We start from the raw sequence: 23,609 nt of genomic DNA, 5'->3' as shown, positions 1-23,609 counted from the left end.
TTATTATGGACACTTCATTCGTTTCCATGCAATAGGGCTACTTCAGCCTCCTCTGGCACTTGTCCTTCTTTGGGGAAATTGTGTTTTATTTTATTCTTTGCAGTATCACAAGGAAACTCTTCTTTATATTATTGGGAAGAATGGCACTTATGTAAACCTTGTGGGCTCAAAAATAGAGAGCAATTTAATTTCTCATTTGGTTACTTGGTTTTTGGAAAGTTCTCACCTTCCACCATGGAAGTTAATTTGGTTCGTGATCCACTATTTACCAATACGCATTCTGATGCTCAGCTGCCTTTAACATCCAAGGAATGTCCCAACCAGTATGCATATGTTCATCCTACTGGCTTAATAGTTGCCGATACAGATGAAGGCGTTTATGAAAAGTTTCCAAACGAACATCACACACTGAGGTGAGGACCTGATACCCCAGCTAAGGTTCAATTAGGTTACATGTGACTTATTATTCCTTTGCAGTGCCCTCGGTAGAATTACAATACGTATCAGGCTAGATGAGGACTTGGCATCCTAAGTGGCAACACTGAAGACTACCAGTGATGCTTGGTTTCCATCAGTCAATGCCCAGATCTACCACAAATTGCTTATGATTTTGTTCATGTTTATGCTTATGATATTTACTCTTTTGCTTCTTTCCATGTTTATCCTTAAAGGGTTGGTGCTACGGACAGCACCCATTTTGCACGTAATATGGTAGCCAAGGACACAGGCCCCTAGGTTAGGTTATGTGAGAGAGGCACACCCATGTTAATCCTTACTGGACGGGAAAACATATCAATATGCAGCTCCTCAGGCTGGGTAATCTTTGAGGGCGGCCAATTTACAAAAAAAACATTTCAATGGAAAGTGTTAGATATGCAAATGTACATGGTGAAAGAAAAAAAATTCTAAAGAATTTTCATTACCTTCCACAGAAGTTGAAAATGTCTATTTACAACCCCTTTAGAGCCTCTTTTACAAGAGAATTGTCAATTTTACCAATTTATATAGGTAAAACAGACAAATAAAATCAGTAACAAATTCTGAGCATATTTGTTGAAAATATTTCTAGTTTTCTAATACTTCTTTGCACTTTTCTTTGTAAAATTACATTTACAACCAACATACTATCATAAAAGACAAGAACAAAAACAATAGTAACCCTTTGTATATTTACAAGGAATTTACAAAAAGACGTCATGTGACAGAGAGACGCGGAACATTCTCAAGTCACAAGCAGAACTGAAGTCCTGAGATGCCCACACTCGTGATTTTTGGCAGTGTAAAAGTTGCCATTAGTGAATTTATTGGCTATAATATAGTTTATATACAGGATCAACCCATCCACCACCCCAAACCTGTTATTACTACTCCCAAGGAGCAATCCGTCCATTAAGGGTTAAGTTTGATAAGGTTAAATGAAGCCTTGTATTTCAATCATTTTATGCTTTTTCCCCATCCAAAAAACCCACTTTCCAACCATGATCCCTCAATTTATTTTTCCTATACTTTTATTGTTGCTGATGAAGAATTTGGTGTTGTTTATTGTTGGTCAATTATTATTACAAACTGGATATTGGTACAGCAGCCGTATCCCTGATTGCGATAGATATTGATACGGCTGTGAATTACGCATGTGCGAACCCTTGGTTACTGCCTCAGGCATATCAGTGACAGCAAGAAAATTACAACCTAGCAACATTAACCGTGTAATAATACATCAGTTTTCATCGAAAAACATGTTTTCAGGTTTCAAGAAGCTGCAAAAGGCTCCGAAGAGATTCAAAGAAGACTTGAAGTACACAGATCGTGCTCTCCTGTATTTATGGTAGTAAGGAAAACTACCAAAATCGATCCTCTGGTAAACGGCCTAATCAATCGTAAGTAGTCATCCAAATCAGGTCTATATTTACAGCATGTTACCCATATTGAACGCACTACTGACTACTTACTAGCTAAGATTCATATCTTTTTGTGCACTACCTTACTAGCTAAGATTCAAATCTTTTTTTAATCTCCTCTTCGGAGCTCTTTTTTAGGGCTGATTCGATGGTTCGTGACCTACAGACATACAATTTCTGGAAGTTTGACTCTTCGTAGATGTCTACTGCCTTTTTCAGCTTATTGAAACCTGAAAAAGTCTGTTTTTCAGCGAAAACAGATGTATTATTACATGGTTCAGAGGTGATTCAAAGAAGATATGAAGTACACAGATTAGTTTAGTTTTATTTTGCATGTACAGTGGACCCCCCGTATTCGTGTTCTCCGGATTCGCGGACTCTCAGAAAAGTTTCCCTGCATTATTTGCGGAAAATTCGCACATTTGCTGTATTTTTCTATGAGAAATATCCACAAATTCCTGGTTTTTGTTATCGATTTCATCATAAAATGCACTTTTTGTGATAAAACTATTAGAAAAACACAGTATGAAAATTTTTAGTGGCTTTTCTTAAGTTTTAACTAACAAAATAGGCTGTTTTTAGCGTTTTATAGGGGTTCCAAACATTCGCGGACTCAAACTATTCGCGGGGGGTCTGGTACGCATCCCCCGCGAATACGGGGGGACCACTGTATATAGTCAAAATCTAAGTATCAATTATATTCATCAGAAATTATTTCCAGGGTTACGCCGCCTACAACACTGATCTGGTAGATGAAATATGACACCAAAAATGCAAAATAATCAATATTTGGAGTTTTTTTTTTTTTTGATGATGAAAAATGCAATAAGAATGCAGTTTACATAGTTTTCAATGCACCCAAAGCATTAAAATGATATTGTTATGTTACAATAAAGTTTCATACATACTTACCTGGCAGATATATACATAGCTAAGACTCCGTCGTCCCCGACAGAAATTCAAATTTCGCGCCACTCGCTACAGGTAGGTCAGGTGATCTACCGGCCTGCCCTGGGTGGCAGGACTAGGAACCATCCCCGTTTTCTATCATATTTTCTCTCTTCCACCTGTCTCCTGCGGGGAGGCTGGTGGGCCTTTAATTGTATATATCTGCCAGGTAAGTATGTATGAAACTTTATTGTAACATAACAATATCATTTTCATACAATCAACTTACCTGTCAGATATATACATAGCTGATTGGCACCCTTCGGTGGAGGGTAAGAGACAGCTTCTATATGGAATAGACAGGTAAACAACATATGTTGTAGGTATAAATAAAACCTTGGTTCCTACCTGATAGGTGGTAGACTTCGTGGGTGTTTGCCCAGTAGTCTGCATCACCTCAAGAAACTTTAGCGAGATATATGATCTATGGCCAAGAGTTCTTGTGGGTCTGCCGATGGGGTCTTACCCACTTACTCGGCAGAGCCTAAAAGGACTTTGTCAATGGGTGCTGATCCACTTATATGACAATACCTTATGAAGGAGCACACAACCAATCCCGACCACCTGATCCTAACCATACGTTAGAACTACAGATTGTTAAGAGTTATCCCCGAACTCGTCACAACAATCGTAACTCAAAATCACTACGCACACATACATAATTTTCAAAAATTATACTCAACTAATTGGATATGACAAGAATTTTACTGAACAACATAGACGGCCGCCCGTGCTAGCCTAAGTCCTCTATTGTTAGAAGAGACTCGACCATATCCAAAAAGAAGAAAAGTATAAACATTTAAGGATTGGTGTCTGCTCCCGTACCCAGAATCGTATCCGCTGATACGAAAGGACCTAGAGAAAAACACTTCTCATATGTCACACGCACGTCTTTCAAGTAATGAGATGCAAATACTGAGTTGCATCTCCAAAATGTCGTATCTATTATGTTTTTTAACGACATATTCTTATGAAACAAGAGAGACGTCGCTATAGCTCTAACTTCATGAGCTTCTATTCTCAACAGTTGTAACTGTTCGTCAGGACAGGCCTTATGAGTGTCTGTAATGACGTTTCTTACAACGAATGCCAGCGCATTCTTGGACATCAGTCTTGTGGGGTCTTTTACCGCGCACCAAAGACCTTGTCTAGAGCCTCCCATTCGATGCTTTCTCTGAAGGTAGAACTTCAGAGCTCTAACAGGGCAGAGAGACCTCTCTGTTTCTCTGCCTACGAGACTTGACATGCCTTTGACTTCGAATGACTTAGGCCAGGGATTCGTAGGATTCTCGTTTTCCGCTAAAAAAAACAGGGTCTGAAACGAGCAAATCGCTGAGTCTCCCTGAATGCTACTTCATCCTGCAGAGCATGCAATTCCCTAATCTCTTTGCCGTAGCTAAAGATAATAGGAATAGGCATTTTCGGGTAATGTCTCTAAACGATGCCCGATGAGGAGGTTCGAATCTTTCCGATGACAGATCTTTAGAACTACGTCTAGGTTCCAGTTCGGAGGTACTGGTTCCTTATACTTTGAAGTCTCAAAAGACCTTATGAGATCGTGGAGATCTTCATTATCTGCCCGATCTAATCCTCTGTTCCTGAATACAGCCGAGAGCATACTTCTATATCCCTCTATTGTGGATACGGCTAGATGAGATTTTCCTCTCAGGAATAGCCGGAAATCCGCAAATTTCCGTTATAGAGGTAGTGGAGGAGGACAACTTCTTGGATCTACACCTCCTTCTAAATACCTTCCACTTCGACTGGTATACTTTCGTAGTGGAGGTTCTGCGTTCTCTCGCGATCGCGCTTGCTACTTCGCGAGAAAAGCCTCTCGCTCTGACAAGTCTTTCGATAGTCGAAAGGCAGTCAGAGCGAGAGCGGAGAGGTTTGATGGTTGTATGAGAAGATCCGTCCTTCCGGGTAGGGATCTTGGAAAGTCTACGCTTCACTCTACCACCTCCTTGAACCATTATCCTGGGCCGGCCAAAAGGTGGCTATTAACGTCATCCTCGTCTCCTTTGACGCCACAAACTTTTCATTACTAACCCCCGGATTTTGAATGGGGGAGAAGCATAAACGTCTCTCGAGACCAATTTAGCAGGAAGGCATCTACCATAAGTGCTCTGGGATCTTCCACGACCGAGCAAAACACTGTGAGCCTTTTTTTGAAATAAATGTTGCGAAGAACTCCACCTGAGGAGTTCCCCACAGAGACCAGAGATCGAGACACACTTTACTCGTGTAAAGTCCATTCTGTATGAAGGACCTGGTTCCTCCTGCTGAGCCTGTCCGCCCTCACATTCCTTTCTCCCTGTAAGAACCTTGTCATCAGGGAGATGTTACTGTGATACGTCCAAAGTAATAGGTCTCTCGTGAGCTCGTAAAGGAACGAGGAGTGCGTCCCTCCCTGTTTCCGAATGTAGGCAAGAGGGGTGGTGTTGGGCGTCAACTCGTCCCGTACTCCTCAAGAAGAAGGTTAGTCAATCCCTTCTAGTTAGACAAACCTTCTCTTCCACTATATTCGTTATCCGAGTTTTCCTCTAACTCGGGATCTAAAAGCGTCTCCGCTCTCCTTTCCGAACATTCTTCTTCTTGCGGAAACAAACTCCTAACAGGAGAGGGGCTAAGGGAATGATAATCCTTCCTCTTTCCCGCTCTAATATTCTTGGAAGGCGTCATAAGCTTCGGCTTCTCTAGAATTTTAGAAGACTCTTCATGCTTACATGACGCTTCCCCCCGTTTGCCAAGCGTCACGGATGACGTCTTTTGCTGACGTCTCGATGACGCTTCGCGCTTGGAAGATGCTCAGCTCTCCAAAGGCGTCCTCCTTGGCGTCATAATATTGGACGGAGCGTCATGTCTATGCTCCGTTTCCAATGACGCTTCGCTTCTAAAAGACGTCTTACTTCTCTCTGGCGTTACGAAACTCTCGTAAGCACCTGTTCTCTCTCTCGCACTAGACGCTTCTGTAAGACGTTAGCCGTTTTCCCGTCTGTATGACGCTTGTCGTTGAACAGGTAAGAGAGGACGAGACTTCTTAATTGGAAGCGACACGTCCTTCCGACGTTGCGTTCGAGATGACAGTTGCTCTTGAACTGCTATAATATTCTCTTGACGCTTCTCCCACGTCCAGTGCATGACGTCTTTCGTCATCACTCGGTGGGGAAAAAAGAAGGGAACTCCTTCCCCGTACACTTCAGGTGACGCTGACGCCCCCTTCGCTTTCTTGCTAGAAAGAAAAAACGGAGGAAGGTCATCTGAGTCATCTGAGAAACTCTCCGGACTAGAATCCCTGTCAGGCGTCATATGGCGCTTCAGCGGTTTCGACAAGTTCGATTCCCTCCACCCTCGTTTAGGTGAGGAGAGGGAGGGAGAGGACGAGAAACACTCGCGAAGGACGCTTTCTATAGTGCCCTTGAGCCGCCTGCAACGAAGCAGAGCTAGCTTAAGGAACGTCTGACTGTTGGGGATTCCCCACAACCTCCTTAAGGCTTTCGACTTTCCTTCTCCTCTGTGTTTCGTGAGCTTGGAAGAGGTCTAGGCTTGGAGTGTCGCAGGAGCCTGGCACCTACTGGTGCTTGGAGGAGAAATGTTTCATTTTCCCTTTTTTAAAGGGACGAAAGGCGGACCTACCTCTCTTCTCTGGAGCCTTCCTTCTTGCGGGAGGTCTGGAGATCGGACCACCTCGAAAGGGCTGCGTAGAAGTGCTAGGTCCTTTCTTGTCCGATACTAAGCAGGTTTCTTCTTCCTAGCTGACTGCGTCAGAAGATCCTGCGTCGCCTTCTCAGTTTAAAGAGTGAGCCACGTCCTTCACTAACTTAGAAGGGAACAAATAGTTCGAAAGAGGTGCATATAGTAGAGCTGCCCTCTGCGCATGCGAGACTGCCTTTGTTAAGAAGGCGCCCTACACTGTCCTTTTCTTCAAAAGACCTGCTCCAAATAATGCAGAGACTTCCAAAGATCCATCTTGTACTGCTTTGTCGATGCACGACAAAATGCATAAACAGGGCTTCAGGTGCGATCCCTGCGAATCGTGAGCTTTCTTGGACATCACCCCAAGGGACCAATCCAAGAAGTTGAAGACTTCCAATACATGGAAAAGTCCCTTGAGGAGATGATCTAGTTTCCGAAATACTCCAAGTAATGCGGGCAGAATTAAGACTAGGACGCCTTGAAGCGTCAACTAACGTCGAAAAGTCTGCCTCTGTAGTAGAAGGGAGAGCGATACCCATATCCTCCCCCGTCTTGTACCATATGCCTCTTTCCCACCCAGCTAACCTTGCTGGAGGCATGCAAAATACTGTCCTGGTTAAGTCTTTCTTCGACTTCATCCAGGCGTCTAAGGCGTAAAGCCCGCTTCATCGAGATGGTGGGCTTCATCTTCAGAAAAGACGAAGTCTTCTTCACCTTCGCACTCGAAAAGAGCGAGCGCGGAGAAGGAGGAGCAGCCGGAGTCAACTCGTCTCCGTATTCCTCCAGAAGCAGGGTAGTCAACACCTTATAGTTGGACAAGCCCTCTCTTCCAGGATCGTCATCATCCGAGTTTCGTTCGAACTCGTGATAATCCTGAGTTTCTGTTCTCCTTTCAGAACTTTCCTCTTCTGGGGGAGACAAACTCCTGATCGGAGAGGGGCTAAGGGAATGAAAGTCTTTCCTTTTTCCCGTTCTGATCGACTTGGAAGGCGTCACAACCTGCGGCTTCTCTCGCGCTTTAGAAGACGTCATGTTATGACGCTTCCCGCTCTCCGAGCGTAATGTATGACGTCTCTTGTTGACGTTTAGATGACGCTTCGCGTTTGGAAGACGCTTCGCTTTCTAAGGGCTCTACTCGGCGTCACAATCTTGGACGGAGCGTCACGTCTAAGCTCCTCTTGATTTGACGCTTCACTTCTACAAGACGACTTCCGAGCAGGTGCGAGAGGACGAGACTTCTTAATAGGAAGCGTCACGTCCTTCCGACGGGGCGCTAAAACTCCCACAAGAGATGACAGTTGTTCCTGCACCGCCCATAATGATCTTCCTTGACGCTTCTCCTACGTCTAAGGTGCCTGACGCCTTTCGTCATCAACTCGGGAAGAAGCATGATGGGGTACTTCCTCGTAAGCGTCAGGTGACGTTGACGCCACCTTCGCCTTCTTAATAGCCGACGGGGCGTCATCCGAGAAGCGCTCCGGGCTAGAATAAATGTCTTGCTTCATATGACGCTTCAGCGGTCTCGATAAGTTCGACTCCTTCCACCCTCGTTTAGGTGAGGGAGAGGGAGAGGACGAGAACTCGCGAAAGGACGCTTTTTCTATAGCGCCCTTGAGCTGGCTGCCATGAAGCAAAGCTAGCTGAAGGGACGTCTGACCGTTGGGGATTCCCTCCGACCTCCTTAAGGCTTTCGACTTTCCTTCTCCTCTGGGCATGTGAGCTTGGAAGAGGTCTGCCTGGGAGCGCCGCAGGGACGATCAAACGCCCCCTCCACAAACTGATAGGGCTCACTTCACTAAAATTTTCACTATCACTAGACCTTACCTTTCGAGTCCGCCATCTTGGACTTCATGTCTCGAATCGTCGCTTTCAGATTGGCGATTTTCCGATGCCGAATCCGAAAAGACACTCTGAGAATGAGATTTATAGGGAGAATCTACAGTAGTAGGGTTAGAATTATTATTGAAAGGCTCAATAGGCCTTGAATTCACACCTTTCAGCCTTCTAACTCTATCCCTCTCTAACTTCTTCAAATAAGAAGTCAAAGTCTTCCATTCTTCTGCATTCAAACTCTCGCATTCCTTTTACAAGTGTTAATAGCAGAAACACTGCACCCCCCCCCTACATTTACGGCATACAGTGAGGATCAACCGAAGCTTTCGGTATCCTCACCCTGCAGCCTACATTCACACACATTCTCTTACACTCACATTAGAATCAGACATACTGAGAAAAATCCAAAAGAGTTATTCCAAAAACAGTCCACAGTAGCGAATGCCAAAACACGATCCAAATACGTCACCAAAAGTCGAAAAAAACGCTGATCAAAGTGTTGAAAAAAATGAATCCAAGTCAGGAGGTAATAACAACAATGTTGATACCACGGCGACAGAGAAAATATGATAGAAAACGGGGATGGTTCCTAGTCCTGCCACCCAGGCAGGCCGGTAGATCACCTGACCTACCTGTAGCGAGTGGCGCGAAATTTGAATTTCTGTCGGGGACGACGGAGTCTTAGCTATGTATATATCTGACAGGTAAGTTGATTGTATGAAAAGTAAGGTTTTCTTAGGATTTTTGACGATGTTCCGGCTTACGACGATTTTCGGGTTACGACACGTCTCAAGAACGGAACCCCCGTTGTAACCCGGGGACTGCCTGTATGTTTAAGTATTATTGTGATTTTTTATATTCTCAATTATTGTCAAAATGTTTTGGTGCTTTGATGATGACAGTATGGTGCTTCACTTTGACATTCTGAATTGAACAGATTCAGCGAAACAATTCAGTTCGACTATTACTAATGCTATCGCTGATCTTCTAGTGCCGTACCTATAGCTCTTAGCAACAGTGCATGGCAACTGCTGCATGATTAGCAAACTACCGTACCTACAGCAAGTCAATAGCGCAATACGGCACCACTGACAGAATCTGACGTACCACCACTACACTGTTATTTGTACGTCAGGAAGTCTGAAATTGACACGTGCGCAATTCACTGCCGTACCAATATCTATCGCAATCAGGGATACGGCTGCCTTCTTATTAACCTCATATCTACCAACAAGGTTGGGAAAGCAGGATTTTTGCATGGGGGAAAACATTAGAACTTGGAAAGCCATGTTGTTATGGAATGGTTCTGTGCTTGAACAAGTCCTTTGGGAGCCCTAATGGTTAAGAAGGACTTGACTAAGGAAACTTACTCTAGATGGAATAATACCAACACAAACTTCCCTAACTTAGCAGGCCTATAACACTGCACATGCATGAGAGCATCCTGGGAAGGCCAGTATGAAGCTTCTGAAGTTAACTACAGTCAAAAGACAGACAATACCAGACATATCTGGTAAATGACTGAGTGGCGACATAGCGGCCACATTACCCACAAAGTACTACTTTAATTCACTGCCATGAGCATCAGTCAAGAGTTGTGGCCCATCCAGACAGCACACCTAGACCTCTATGCTCCTCTTGAAGTACTTTCTCTAAATTACAAAAAAGCGGCATAATTCAAGCACTTTTTCGGGAAGTGGACGCTTTCTGCGAGATGTGGCCGCTCAGTCATGTACCCTAGGGTTAAGTACCGAATGGCTGCCTGGCAGCCACCTCTACCATAGCGCGACCACCTTCCTGAACTTCAGAAATAACGTCCTTAATTTGTGATTCAAGAGAAAAATCCCGACTCCTAGATTAAAATAGTGGTCTCGAGGTGTTGCTTCAACGACGCTGTCTCTTTCTTGACTAATGTCTATCCTGGGTTACAGGCCGTATTAAAAGTTAAGGGTAGTTTCCATATCTGCGGACAGATCCTACACCTCCAAAACCATTACCCCAAATAACAAAATGCAAAGAATAAAAGTTGTCCAGAATTCCAAAATAAACCCAAAAAGTCACTTATCCGACCAATTTACTCCAATTTGCCATCAGCTGATATTTCCTGTGAAACGCAACTTTTCCTAAGTATACCCAGCTGATGTGAACGGTGACACGGAGGTCAGAGCTCCTGAAGTTCTTAAGATGGCCGCAGTCAGGCGCTGTACGTCGGACCGCCCCCACCGCGGGAATTTTAAATCAAACCAATCCTGTATCTGGTTGACCCATGTCATTCCCAAGGGACATGGATTAATTTACTGCCAACCAATAAAAACGGGTCCCATGAATATGATTCATACACCCATACCTTCTCTCACAGAATTAGTTCTTTCCGTTGTTCACCACCGTCATGGATAGAACACACGAAGTATTGTTTCCTAAAAGTGTAACAGTAGACAAGTTCGATAACTATACTCATTTGTATATTAGTATTGTGATAGAGTTTCTATGCAACACCAACAAATTTATGAAGTGGTTGTATAGAGGTTTACTTGGGGACTATTCGGGGATATGTACAACGTGCAACATAGGAAACCGACGGTTCATGAAAGATAGGACCAGCAAGGCCACAGGCCAGCCCATATACATGTGGCGCTGTACAAACAGCAAGTGAGGGAAGAAGGTATCAGTTCGGCACGGGTTATTCATTGATAAGTTGCGTTTGTCCCTAGAAACAATTATTATATTAATATTTTGTTTCACCAAGAAAACCCCACAGTGTGTTGTAAGGGATTTTGTTATGCCTCTAGCACCTAACACCATGGTGGATTGGTATTATTTTTGTAAGGATATATGTTGCCAAATCCTGTGAACCGATATTAAGAAAATCGGTGGTCCTGGTCATATTGTTGGGATCGATGAATCTAAATTTGGGAAACGAAGTACAACCGTGGCCATAAGGTGGACGGATCTTGGGTATTCGGTGGCATTGACCGACAGGCATGCGAGAACTTTTCCAAGGTGGTTCCTGACCGTTCTGCCAAAACTCTGCTCCCGGTGTTGCTTGATAACGTACTTCCAGAAACCACAATCGTATCCGATTGCTGGAAGGTGTACAGCAAAGTCTGGGATCATTATTTTGCGCATAATGTCGTGAACCACAACGTTAACTTCGTTAGCCCAGGTGACCCGAATGTACACACGAACACTATACGTAGAATCGCAGTGGCATGTTCTTAAATGGAGCGCACTACCAAGACATAGTAAGCAGAAAGAACTTTACGAAAGCTATTTTTCTATGTACTGTATCGAGAAGCGGTATCTACAAGATGATCCGTGTCCATTTCGGGCGTTTATGAATTTGAAAAGGGTGTCTATCCGCTCAAAAGCCACCCAACATCCCCCAGCTCAAATTACATTTCCCGGTCCAAAATAATAAGCCCGGGACCTTCTGCCAGCGAGGGACGTGATCCCCCACCCATTTCAAAGAGCCCAAGACTGATGCTTTCATGGTCGTCAGACAGCAGCGACTTTGAAATTTAAATAAGGAAAGTTGTATATTAATTTTTGTTATCCTAAACTAGTGTTTCGGTTAGTTCAAAGCCGGTACCGAACAGATCTATCGGCCCAACGGTGGGAATGTAGGAATATGCATGATGCTGCCATTTGTATGTAAAGTGGTATGTCAGTCTGTGGTATCGAGTAAGGTGTTTAATGCTACAGTTAAGAGGGGATTTATAGCCCAGGCTAGTCGTGTCCTTTCGTATATACTGTGGCTAATTCTCTGTAACCCCTGAGGCTAGCGCACGCAGCGCAACATTACCTCTTGCCAGAACATACAAGCTTGCCAAGAATATTTAAATAAGCAAATATGGCGCGAAGCGCCGTTCCGCCACGGCCTTACTGACAGCACACAAACATTCGCCATTAAAACAACTAATCTATCAGTAATGCCGGTTAGTGGTAGCCTAGGCTAGTCCATCGTTTACATATAAAGTAGTGGTTTAAAGTTTTGTATGCAAAGTAATGGGTCCTAGCATCTAATTTATCTGTAATGTCGGTTAGTGGTAGCCTAGGCTAGTCTGTCGTTATACATGTCGAGTAGTGTTAAAAGTTCTGCAAAGTAAGGGGCCCTAGGCTAGCCTAGGTCAAACTTGTATTCCACCGAGTCCCCCTTTACCGTTTGGTGCTTTCCTATGGTTTATTTTCACTGGGTCAATTACAAAATCGTTATTAGCAATTATAATGTTGCCCTTCTCATTTCCAAATATCCATTATGGCATTTCTACAGAAGAAGTCCGCACAGACTGCAAGGAACGTAACCGCGGATACGACATCCACTAGGGATTGGGCGTCCAATGTATTTCGTCGTCTTCAGTACTGGACCCTGGGGGATTAATTACAGTCGTCCGAATAAATATTTAAAATTCTTGTTCAGTAGGTAAAACTGCATAGAAAAACAGCACCTGCCATAGTCTGGGTCGCTGCGGATAGGTACCCTAGATCTACCTCCATTATTCATGTAGTTACTTAATTTAAGATATTTTTCCACGAAAATCGATCGTCCGCGAATAATTTGTAGTCGCTCCAAAGTTAACTTTCGGGAAGGTGGTCGCGCAACGGTATAGAGGCCAGGGTGGCCATTCGGTATTTGACTCTACAGGAAAAAATGGATGACCATCAAAATACGACCCGATGTGGAGCTCTCGCTCGGTTCTAACCCACAAATTATAGAATACGACTCCCACTGAGGGTGGGGTCTCCGAATTCTGAAAATCAGGCCCACCATTTCCGGAGCGAAAAACCAACCCAGTCCCTTACGGCGGTTCTAAAAGTTCCGATAATCACTTCTAAGGGTTCGGAACCATTCCTAAAAGTACAGGTTAATTACATTAAACGAGAGGAGGCAGCGGCGGCGGCGGCGGTGGCCTTCGGCCTTAATAGGTTAGAAGAAGTCGGTTAGCCTCCCGCTGCCGTCCTCAAGACATCGAATAAGGCGGAGGAGGTCCCCCGACGCCACACCAAAAGGAGGTCTCTCTCCAGGTCAAAAGGGCCTGGCGGGGGAACGCCGAAGGAAGGCCTCAATTTTCGGGGAAACGGAACCCGACCGCCTGAGACTGCCGTCCATTTTTTTCGTAAAATACCCGAGGCTTTCCTCCATTGCTGCTTCGGGACGCCTTCGGTGGCTCAAACGTCCTACGCGGAAGGGGAGAATTAAGGGCGAAGTCCCCGAGCAGGTGACTCCCAAGCACTCACACACTCGCACTCAAACCCTGAGCATCTTAAGGGCGCACTTACCACTGTCAAGTAAGGATGATTCTGCCGTACAACACGAGAGAGAGAGAGAGAGACGGTCGCTGTTATTTTTTCCCGATGGGGTGAACGGCGGCAGCAGCAGCAACACGCTCCTCAGCAGATCAATGGAGGGAGGACGTCAACGCTCCCCCGCCCATACCGCCACCCCCGAAAGCCGGTTCCCACTCTTCCCAACAGATGGCGCTGTCGACTTCCCTCGCTCAAAACCCAACCTTTCCCTTTATTCTCGGCTTTCTTTCTCTTCCTGTGTCCGGATTAATCGACATATTAACCTAGTCACGTCGGGGAAGTCGCGAATAAACAAAAACGCCGGCCGCCGCCTTCCGTTAATTGGATGCCTTGGAGGTCTTTCCAAACCCTAGCGCTCACCTTGTGGTGGAAGCCGGGCGTTCTTCGTAACAGAGTCTCTTCAATTAAAATTTGATGGGGATATTGAAAAGACACCCGTAAACGATTATTTTACAGAGACGGGTTGCCTGGTTCGTCGTTATAACGCAGTTTCTAACGTTTTGTCGCTATGGCTAATTCACGGCAGAGAAAAAAAAATATGAAAATGGGTCTATTATTAGGTTTTCAAAGCGTCATACTGAATCACGTTAAACGTATACGCAGTATGTAACCTCTACGAAATATACGCGATTTGGGAAATTTCTACTCATTAAAATATTAGGGTAGTTTAAATACGCTATTGAAAATAATGGATGATCAGGCATCGTCTCATAAGAAATTTGAGAATAAAATTTCGGAAATCTAAGAGAAATAAAAACTGTGCGCATTGCGTTCGAAGAAAGAAATAAAAAAAAAAAACAATATTTCATCATACTCGTATATGAATTACTTGCACTTATTTACATAAAATATAAAATGACCTAATTTTCAAGCATGTTCTACCTAATGCCAAAAGAGCGCAAGAATAAAGAAAAAGTGAAAGTTGTTGGTCGAAATATGAAGAGGAAGCGAGAGAGAGATAGTCCCGTTGTTGTACAACTGGCAACAGTGATAAAAAGTCACTGAATTGTGCAAATCGAGGACAGTCGATTTCTACAACTTCTTGCCCCCACCCACCACCCCCGAACAGGTACTAAATTAAACAGACTAACAGTTGGTAACTTGGTAAGCCCCGACTACTACTACTACTACTATTACCATGTATCATCAGCGGTTCCTCCGTTTTTCTGCTCCGGAGAGATAGCAAACTCAAATACCTATTTAATGGCATTTTTCTCATTTCAGTCATCCCAATTCGTCTTATAGCTGCATGGTTCGCCGGGGAATAATAACAAGTTGAATAAGAAGGCATTTTGGCTAATAATTTCTCAATACTAGTACTACAGTTCCTTTGCCGTGAAGGTCTTCTTCTGCTTTATTTTAGTGGGAGTCTGGCTTCTTTTACTGGAGCCAGTGTACTCCCCTACAAAATCACGCCAGAAATACAGAGATTAGTCATATATACTGTGAGGCTTTCTTTCTGCTGTCTTCTTTTATTACCTCGTTGAAGCAGGAGCAAACTTTCTTCAACTACCGAGGCTAGGAATTCCCAAGAAATGTTTTTATGTCAATATTTCCACTTCATTGAGCGATCTTGGAGCCAGCCTGGAGCACAATTTTAAGCCAAATTCCTCATCATTCTTCATCAAACTCCTGTGGCTCTCTCCACTCCAGTTCCTGGTCAGCTGGCAAGTAACAGGGAAAGTAGGAGTAACAATATGTAGCCTACTCTCAAATTAAGTAATAAATTTGCCACATGTTTGTTCGTTTGTTTGTATGGTGTTTTACGTTGCATGGAACCAGTGGCTATTCAGCAACGGGACCAACGGTTTTAAGTTATTTCTACAGGTAAACTATAACAATTAGCAACCCAATCATGATTACTACTAATTACAGTATTTAATTACAATTTATTTGGTAACTGATTTGTTCAATGGAAAATTAAAATGAGTTATATTGTATTAAAACTGAGATTACGGCGTCATAAAAATTAACTAGCAATTAAAATTACGGAGATTGTGGGTCTCTTTCGAACATATAATTGTTTTAGAATCATTGTGCCTAGAGTTTCAATATGCGGGCACTTTATCTGATAACCTGTTTGTTTGAGCATTAGCTCAACTAGCCATTTCTTGCAGTTGGTAACGCATGAATAAAAAGACTCGGGTAACGCTTAAAGCTATAATTAAAATTTAAAGATAGCATATGAGAACCTCCCACTCCATGAGAACCATATTTTCTTCACTTTTGTTGCAAACTACTTTAGGCATCTTTGTCACTCACACTCGGGGGGGGGGGGGGGGGGGGGGGGGGGGGGGGGGGGAGTTACTGGTTGGAAAGCAAGATGGAAGATAATATGAATAGAGATAACAGGACTGAAAGTGGTTGCAGCTGGGGGCCAAAGGAATGCTGCAAAAAACCTTTAGTAATGCCTACACTGCTCCCAATGAGTGGACTGGCAGTAATTACCCAAGGGGGTGCTAAAGACCTTGGGAATGAAATGTCGATCCAGAATGAATCACCCAGGTTATGTGTTTTTTTTTGTTTGTTTGTATGGCGTTTTTACGTTGTATGGAACCAGTGATTATTCAGCAACGGGACCAACGGCTTTACGTGACTTCCGAACCACGTCGAGAGTGAACTTCTATCGCCAGAAATACAAATCTCTAACTCCTCAACGGAATGCCCGAGAATCGAACTTGCGGCCACCGAGGTGGAAGTCCAAAACCAAATTGACCATGCCACCGAAGTGTCCACGTGACTTCTGAACCATGTCACAAGTGAACTTTGATCGCCAGAAATACACATCACTCACACCTCAATGGAATGGCCAAGTATAGAACTTGTCGCGAAAAATGAGTGCACGAGTTTACCCGAGACTTATTTTCCGCCCCTCCACCTTTTCCCAGTGAAATGGTTCCTTTTTGTATGTACGCATTTACCAGTCATCGCCTCTCCTCCCTTATTGCTTAATCACTAAATTCTTATCTTGTAAATTATATGAAAAGAGAATTAATGTTTCCTTCTTAAGGAAAATTAATTCTGCCTAAAATGACTAACCCAATCTGCTCTGGTATAAAACCAAGCCACACCCAAAGTTCACACCTTAGGGTGCGTCCACACGGTCGAACATGTCCGACGGGCAAACAATGTTACCAATTAGGCTCCGTCCACACGGTCGAACTTGGCCAGACAGACTTTGTTCGATGTGACGTCAGAAGCGGGAAAAGTCAGAACCTAATCCGCAGTGTCTACGCTTCTGACGTCACATCGAACAAAGTCTGTCGGGCAAAGTTCGACCGTGTGGACGGGACTTTAATAATTGTCTGTCGGTCTTTGCCTTGTGAGCAGAGTAAAAAAGCAGTGGTCTACAACCTAGGCTGGTACCACTGTTTGTTGTCAGATCTGCTTCCATTGTTTCAATGCTTATGACGTCATCCTGCTTCGCCTATGATATGGTAACAACGTTTGTCTGTCGGACATTGTTCGACCGTGTGGACGCACCTTTAGGGCCTATCCACACGGTCGAGCTTTGGTCGACAAACTTTGTCCGATGTGATGTCAGAAGCGAAGAAACAGCCAGAACTTTGCTACAATTTCTCAACTTCTGACATCACATCGAAGTTAGTCGAGCAAAGGTCGGTCGTGTGGACGGGGCCTTACGGGTTGCTCTAGGAGCAAGAGCCCGTGCCAGCACAAGGCTGGCTTAATCTTCAACAACAACAAAGTTGGCTCTCTGTTAATTAACGTAGTTCAGATATCAACATTTCCGGGTCTTGAACATTGCGAAGGTGTGAGCTCTGGCATGAAGGGAGGCGGCGATTGACCAAAATTGCACATAAGTAATCATTCCTTTTAGCAGCCATCGTTGGGCTAATTGAATTTAATCGTTATTGAGCATGTTCAGATTCTTCTAAAAAAATGTATTGGTATTAGACTAGTTAAAAAGTGTAAATTGAATTTTTGAAATTCTTAAGTGTTTCAGAGAGATCATGTGGCCAAACAAAATTTGTCCAAGCGTAGTGTGCTGAGCCACCAAAGTCCCATTTATTTGCTTTGTTAATTCTGAATAAGTTTAGTTTTGCAATATAAATGGTTAAAATCAGATGCGTTTACCTATAGAGATGTCCTTATGTACCACAGGCTAGAATCGGTCTACTGGTAGGGGGTCTCATAACAAAAGGCACTAACCTAGTGAAAATTGCCATAACATTGGCAACAGAAATAGCGGCCTCCGTGGTGATACGCCAAGACCATACCGATCATGCCACCAAGGCATTGGGTTATGTGGTCAAGGGGGTTTTCTTTGAATGTTAGAACCTAAGAAGGTAAGTGCCATTATGCTTTTAAATCCAAGTGCCATGAAATAGTGCGTGATACAGCAATCTCGTAATTACAGTTTATCAATTGATCTGACAAGATTATGAACGATTGGGATGATTATCTTCCGCCATTTTCCAAAACAGACAACTTACTCTTTAAAGGTTCTTTTGTAGCTGTCCAGTAGACTAAATCTTAGGGCAAGATGTTTAATTCTGATACAATGTTAAGATTACACGTCCTCGGGTGCCTTTACTTCAATGCCAACATCAAGTACAAATCGGCAAAACTTCTAATTTCCTGAATTCTGTTCATCCTCTTTGCCTTAAATCTTACCAGTTTTGGTTGCCAATTACAGTAACTTCAACAAACAACATCTCTCTCCCCCGCCCCTCATTTCTGGGTGGTATATTTCCATATTACATTCTCCTACCGATATTGTCAAATATACAGTCATAAATGCAAACAAAGCAATATGATGCTAAAATAAAACAACAATGTAAAAAGATCTGTATTTTTATTGTTCAGAAAGACTTTTAGTCCAACCGTCACACATACCATACCTTTCAGAGTAATTTGTACTACTAACATATTAGTATATATATCACTATTAAACATCTGGAGGAATTATTCCAAAAAGGTATGCCATCCATACACCCTTGCATTCATATCAAAACTGGAACCTTCACAAACACAAGCCAGTCATAGCTGAAGTCAAAATAAAACAACGGGGACGTGACCAAATAAAATCTACAATACACTACATGACATACCAGGTATATAAATGAGACCTTTCAATATAAACTAAAGTAAATGATCATAGTCTACAATTATGAATCTTAATATACAATTGTGATATGAAATAAAAACAATGAAAAAATCGAGGATTTAAAAATAGCCTAAATAGTTAGAATTTATTTTTGTGTCTAGGCATGATGGGAAAATATTTCCTGACGCTGAGGCTGTGGGTCAAGACAGCTTCTGCGTGGCATCTTCTGCTTACAACACTAAGATGATTGATGAACAATGACTTCTTCTCCAGCATCTATAAAGGAAGAGATTACAATTCAATTGTGTGGACCTGAGTGTGTGGAATGCTGATGTGTCACAAATCATAATACTAAGTAGATATAAGTCACTTTTCATTTTAGCCATTTTCTTACAAAATAAGAGGCAAAACTGAAAATGACATAAAAGGAACTGTTAAAATATATCAAATACACAATACAGGGACATACAGTATAAAATCATTCAAAAGTGTTAAAAGTACCGTCTTATTTGCAGAAACATCAGCTATATGTACTGTACAGCTATAGTATGTGGTATTTCCAGCATTCAAATCATCAGCCATAAAATTCCAAAAATTAATTAAAAAATTCCACTTCACAATAAATAAAATGTACACATGGAATAAAAACATTCAAAAGATTCAAAACACAAATATTACTCCAGTACACAATGCTTTATTTCCAGCATTCCACTGCAAGGCAGCATTTATTCTTGGCAGTGTGTTCAAACACGAGTAATGCTCACCGGCATTGCATTTGTCTAAAATAATTAGTGCCATGGCTCAAATAAAGTTTCTGGTGCTGGCACTAATCACCATTATGCAATTCCGTTGGAAAATTAGGCATCTAAAATCAAACCCAAAGAAAATGAAAACACTGCTGCCACCGTTGGTGCTCTCTCCTCTGGCCAATCGAGCAAATCAACTTCACTGACCAGGAAAGTGCTGCATATATGTAATTATTATTTTTTATTTTTATTTTATGACATAAATGGCTTCAGTTACTTCTCAACTCCAGTTGCATCTTGAAACAAATGAACAACGAAGTGTGAGGTACATATTACTGTAGTGCCAAGGAATAAGGATTGCTGCTCAACACTTGTCATGTCATATAGAGTGATGCAAGACCCACTTTGAGCTGTAACATGTACATAAACGACAACACTGAAATCTAATAACTGTATCCACACTAGAGCAAATACAGAAGTAAATACCTTGAACACCTGGATTAATACTTGAGTAAATTACTCAAACACCTGTCCTTCTCCACTACCCTACAACACTACTGATTTCAAAACCAAGCAAAATATTTTACACTTTTACAGTGGTTTGGTTACAAAGTTTGAAACCTCTACTGATATTTCAACACCCCTATGAATTGAAAACCTTCCTTAACTTACCTATTGTTCAAATATAGTACTCATATCCATCATCTTCTCTGTTCCTATGATCTGGATCGCCTTCTATAATCGGGAGTTTCACTTCTTCGTCGGTAGTCATCATACCTGCAACAGAATACTCATGAATCCAAAGATATATTTCTAAAAGAAAAAATACTAAATTGATAACATTAATGTTAGCCTCCAAATTGAAATTCATTCTCATTAGGATCTACACTTACCATGACACAATGTTATCCAAGAATTCATACAAACTGATGGGTGCTATTTTTCTTTACAGTAACTTTCTGGTAAATGCAAAAGACTTTGAAAAGTCGAATCTGGTTCACTTTTTAAAAAATTGGCTTAATTTTACATTTTGAAAACTACAAATCATTGCCTCATACTAGTATGTATACTGTAAGCTGAACTCCACCCTACAATCTGAAACTGGCTTTATTGTTCTATTAAAATAAAGTACAGTCCGGTCCCGTTTTATGCGTGATTGAATTGTGCGATTCCCCTTTTATACGGTCGCTGGTTCTCAAAAATAGATTTTCTGTATCTGCGAAGCTGCTCAAAGTCTGCGAGTCACGCACCTCAGAACGTATAAAATCTATTGTCTTTTCAAGTATTTTGTGTGTGTGTGTGTGTGTGTGTGTGTGTGTGTGTGTGTGTGTGTGTGTGTGCGCGTGGGGGGGGGTGGGGGGGGGGGGGGGGGGGGGGGGGGGGTTGGGGGGGGGGGGGGGGGTTGTTTGGCTGGTATCTGATAGAAGGGGTGGGGGGGAATGCTTGCAGGAAAAAAAACTATTATTCCTCCAAGGGGGAATGCAAGAGAAAGATTTCCTGCTCAGCCATTAGCTAAGACGGAAGGCTCTGCCTCACGTATTTGTGACGTCATAGCGCAGTGTGTATGAATGATCAGTATCATCACCATCGTCATACGTATTATTCAGATCTGCAAAATGTATTCTGAAGGCTTCTGCTCAGCCATTAGCTAAGATGGAAGGCTTGCCTCACACATTTGTGACATCATAGCACAGCGTATGAATGACTGGTATCATCATCATCGCCATTGATGATGATGATACCTATTTTCTCGAAACTAAAAAGCTTGTCCTTAAGTTAAAGACGAAGCAAAGAGCAACTTCTATTTTGGCAGTAGTCGACAACTTTAAATCCTTCACTGCTAAACATGAAGTAAGAATTTTTTGTCTAGGTTAACTTGTTTTGACTAACTTGTGGCATTTGATCATATATTTTTATTTATTGTTGAAAGAGGTTTTGATAAAATTAGTAAAAGTGATTTACAGAGAGGCAGATGTGTTAGAGAGAGAGAGAGAGAGAGAGAGAGAGAGAGAGAGAGAGAGAGAGAGAGAGAGAGAGAGAGAGAGAGAATCGTTCAATCTAAACTTTTCAAGATACTGTCATTTCATGTTGGATTTTTATAATTTCTTTTTAAGGAATTGTAATTTCATATAAAATTTTGAATTTTCAGCAGTTCTTTTTTACTGTAGAATAAATTTACATGAAAATGATTACATAGTGAATGTGATGGACAAAGAAACTGAGACACCTGCTCATAGCCAAGTTGTTAGGCCTAAGGGGATTGAAGACATGCATGATCCTCCAGTCCCCGAAACCTCAAATGGTTCACAAAGCCTACCTTCAGCAAAGAACTCTTCATGGAGAACAAGATAGAGGAGTTTGAAGTATTTTTTGGCAGAGAATAGGTAGAGGAAATTCCATCCAAAAGGATTTTTAAAGGAAATGACTGTATCGTACAGTATACTTGCACCCAACGGTGGCAGTGTTTACGTGTGGGAGTTTTCATCATCCTGTGAGTAATTTTAAACTTTTTCAAGTTATTAAAACCTTTTTAATGTTTTATTTATCCATAAGAACAATTTCATATTTGAAAAAATTACAGTATAGTACGTAGAAAGTATTGAAAATGGGTAGTATAAAAAAGTTTGACTGGCCAATTTGCCATTTGCCTTGGCCCTAATGGAATTATTCCGTGTCAAAATCTGCGATTTTCCACTTCTGCGAGGCCGTGGATCGACCAAAATCTCGCATAATTGGGGACCGTACTGTACTGACCAAGAATTAGAACAGTATCACATATCACAGAGGTTACAATTTTTAAAATGTAGTGAAAGAACTTAAACAATTTCCTAAACAATTTTCTCTACAAACCAACAAAGGGGTTTTACGTTGGCACGGTAACATTTTGTTTCATTCCAATATAATACATCACAGTCATGACACCTTAGTCATAAACACAAAATTTCTCCTCATCTTACAATAAGAAACACCCATTCACTTGCAGGATATACACAACTGATATTAAAAATCAAAACCAGTACTAGGAGTTACACCTAGTACAGTAGAAGGTGTTATATGGGATGGGTGGTAACTCTCCAAATGTTATACAAAACTCAACTTGTGCGAGTACATTTTTTGAAGTAATACAAAACTCTTTCTTCAAATGCAGAATTTTACTACAAAAAGTTTACTTTAGACTTTGATTTCTTGAAAAAATTTAACGTAACAAGTTTTATGATCTATGAATACAGTTTATTTATCATAAAAAACCAAGATGAACTCGGAAAGAAAGCTACATAGATTTAACGTACAGGTACAATTGCCTAACCATCGATTTTCTGTTTATATTGAGGTTACCTTCGTTTTAGACTTTACTTTTGAAATCCTCAATTTTTTTTTTGGACAAAATCTGTTGATGCTACATAACTTTAGACGGGGGTCTGTTATGGCTAAGTTAACCATAACATTTCATGTTTTACACTGAAATAGGACAAACAAATGGTATCCTGAAATAGGACAAACAAATGGTATCCATAACACTATTTTGCATTGTTAATATTAAAGTTATTCCAACTTGACCTTTCTTTTTTTCTCTAAGAGGAAAAAAAGGGAGATCATAAACATTCATAAATACTGTATCACCATATAAATGCAGGTTAATCAGGGAAGTTATTGAAAACAATCAAAATAGACGGTTCAATTATATCAGCCGTTGGTTAGTTTTCATGCATAAAAATTTAGCAATGTATGTGGGTGTGAAAACATCCATTTCCATTTTGTCATTTTCATTCTGATTTTAAATTGAAAAACTGGTTTAAAAGACTGTATTATGCAAATGTGCAGAACAAAAGCATAAACAATGAAGCCAGTTACACTTTTGTAATACTGCACATTATACATTTAGTATTCAAACTACAATCCATCTTCAAATTACACTGCACATGTACACCTATGTGAAAGGTTACATAACTAAGCGAGCTCCAACAGTCTCTCAAGTTACAACTTCATGAAACTAACATTTCCCAATTAAAATGTTAGAAATGTAATGGTGGAATTTACCACAGAACTGAAGTGAAATGTTGCAATGAAAAACATTCTCTCTTTTAACTAGAGAGAGGTTACTATATATACAGTATA

General features: G+C 41.8%; 2 protein-coding genes across 14 annotated transcripts in view; both read right to left on the bottom strand.

Moving 5' to 3' along the window:
- LOC135222034 (RNA-binding protein 1-like) overlaps positions 1–13,828 on the bottom strand; it is a 171,165-nt gene extending 157,337 nt beyond the window's left edge. For 6 of the 11 annotated variants that reach the window (XM_064260160.1, XM_064260158.1, XM_064260164.1 and 3 more), the window contains exon 1: positions 13,653–13,811. The gene's annotated coding sequence lies outside the window, so the exon portion shown is untranslated. Of the gene's footprint in view, positions 1–13,652 lie in introns of all 11 variants that reach the window. The other 5 variants (XM_064260166.1, XM_064260161.1, XR_010316158.1 and 2 more) reach the window with 4 other exon arrangements.
- Positions 13,829–18,478: 4,650 nt separating this feature from the next.
- LOC135222036 (serine/arginine-rich splicing factor 3-like) overlaps positions 18,479–23,609 on the bottom strand; it is a 32,097-nt gene continuing 26,966 nt past the window's right edge. For 2 of the 3 annotated variants that reach the window (XM_064260170.1, XM_064260168.1), the window contains exons 5-6: positions 20,166–20,270; positions 18,479–19,023 (exon numbers count right to left, since the gene is read on the bottom strand). In XM_064260170.1, coding sequence (XP_064116240.1) covers positions 20,210–20,270 — 61 coding nt within the window. In that variant the 3' untranslated portion in view covers positions 18,479–19,023; positions 20,166–20,209. Of the gene's footprint in view, positions 19,024–20,165; positions 20,271–23,609 lie in introns of those variants that run through there. The other variant, XR_010316159.1, reaches the window with a different exon arrangement.

Source organism: Macrobrachium nipponense, chromosome 3, assembly GCF_015104395.2.
Source record: "Macrobrachium nipponense isolate FS-2020 chromosome 3, ASM1510439v2, whole genome shotgun sequence".
Classification (NCBI taxonomy): Eukaryota; Metazoa; Arthropoda; class Malacostraca; order Decapoda; family Palaemonidae; genus Macrobrachium; species Macrobrachium nipponense.
Note: the sequence above shows the minus strand (reverse complement) of the source record. Positions and strands in the feature narration are given on the sequence as shown.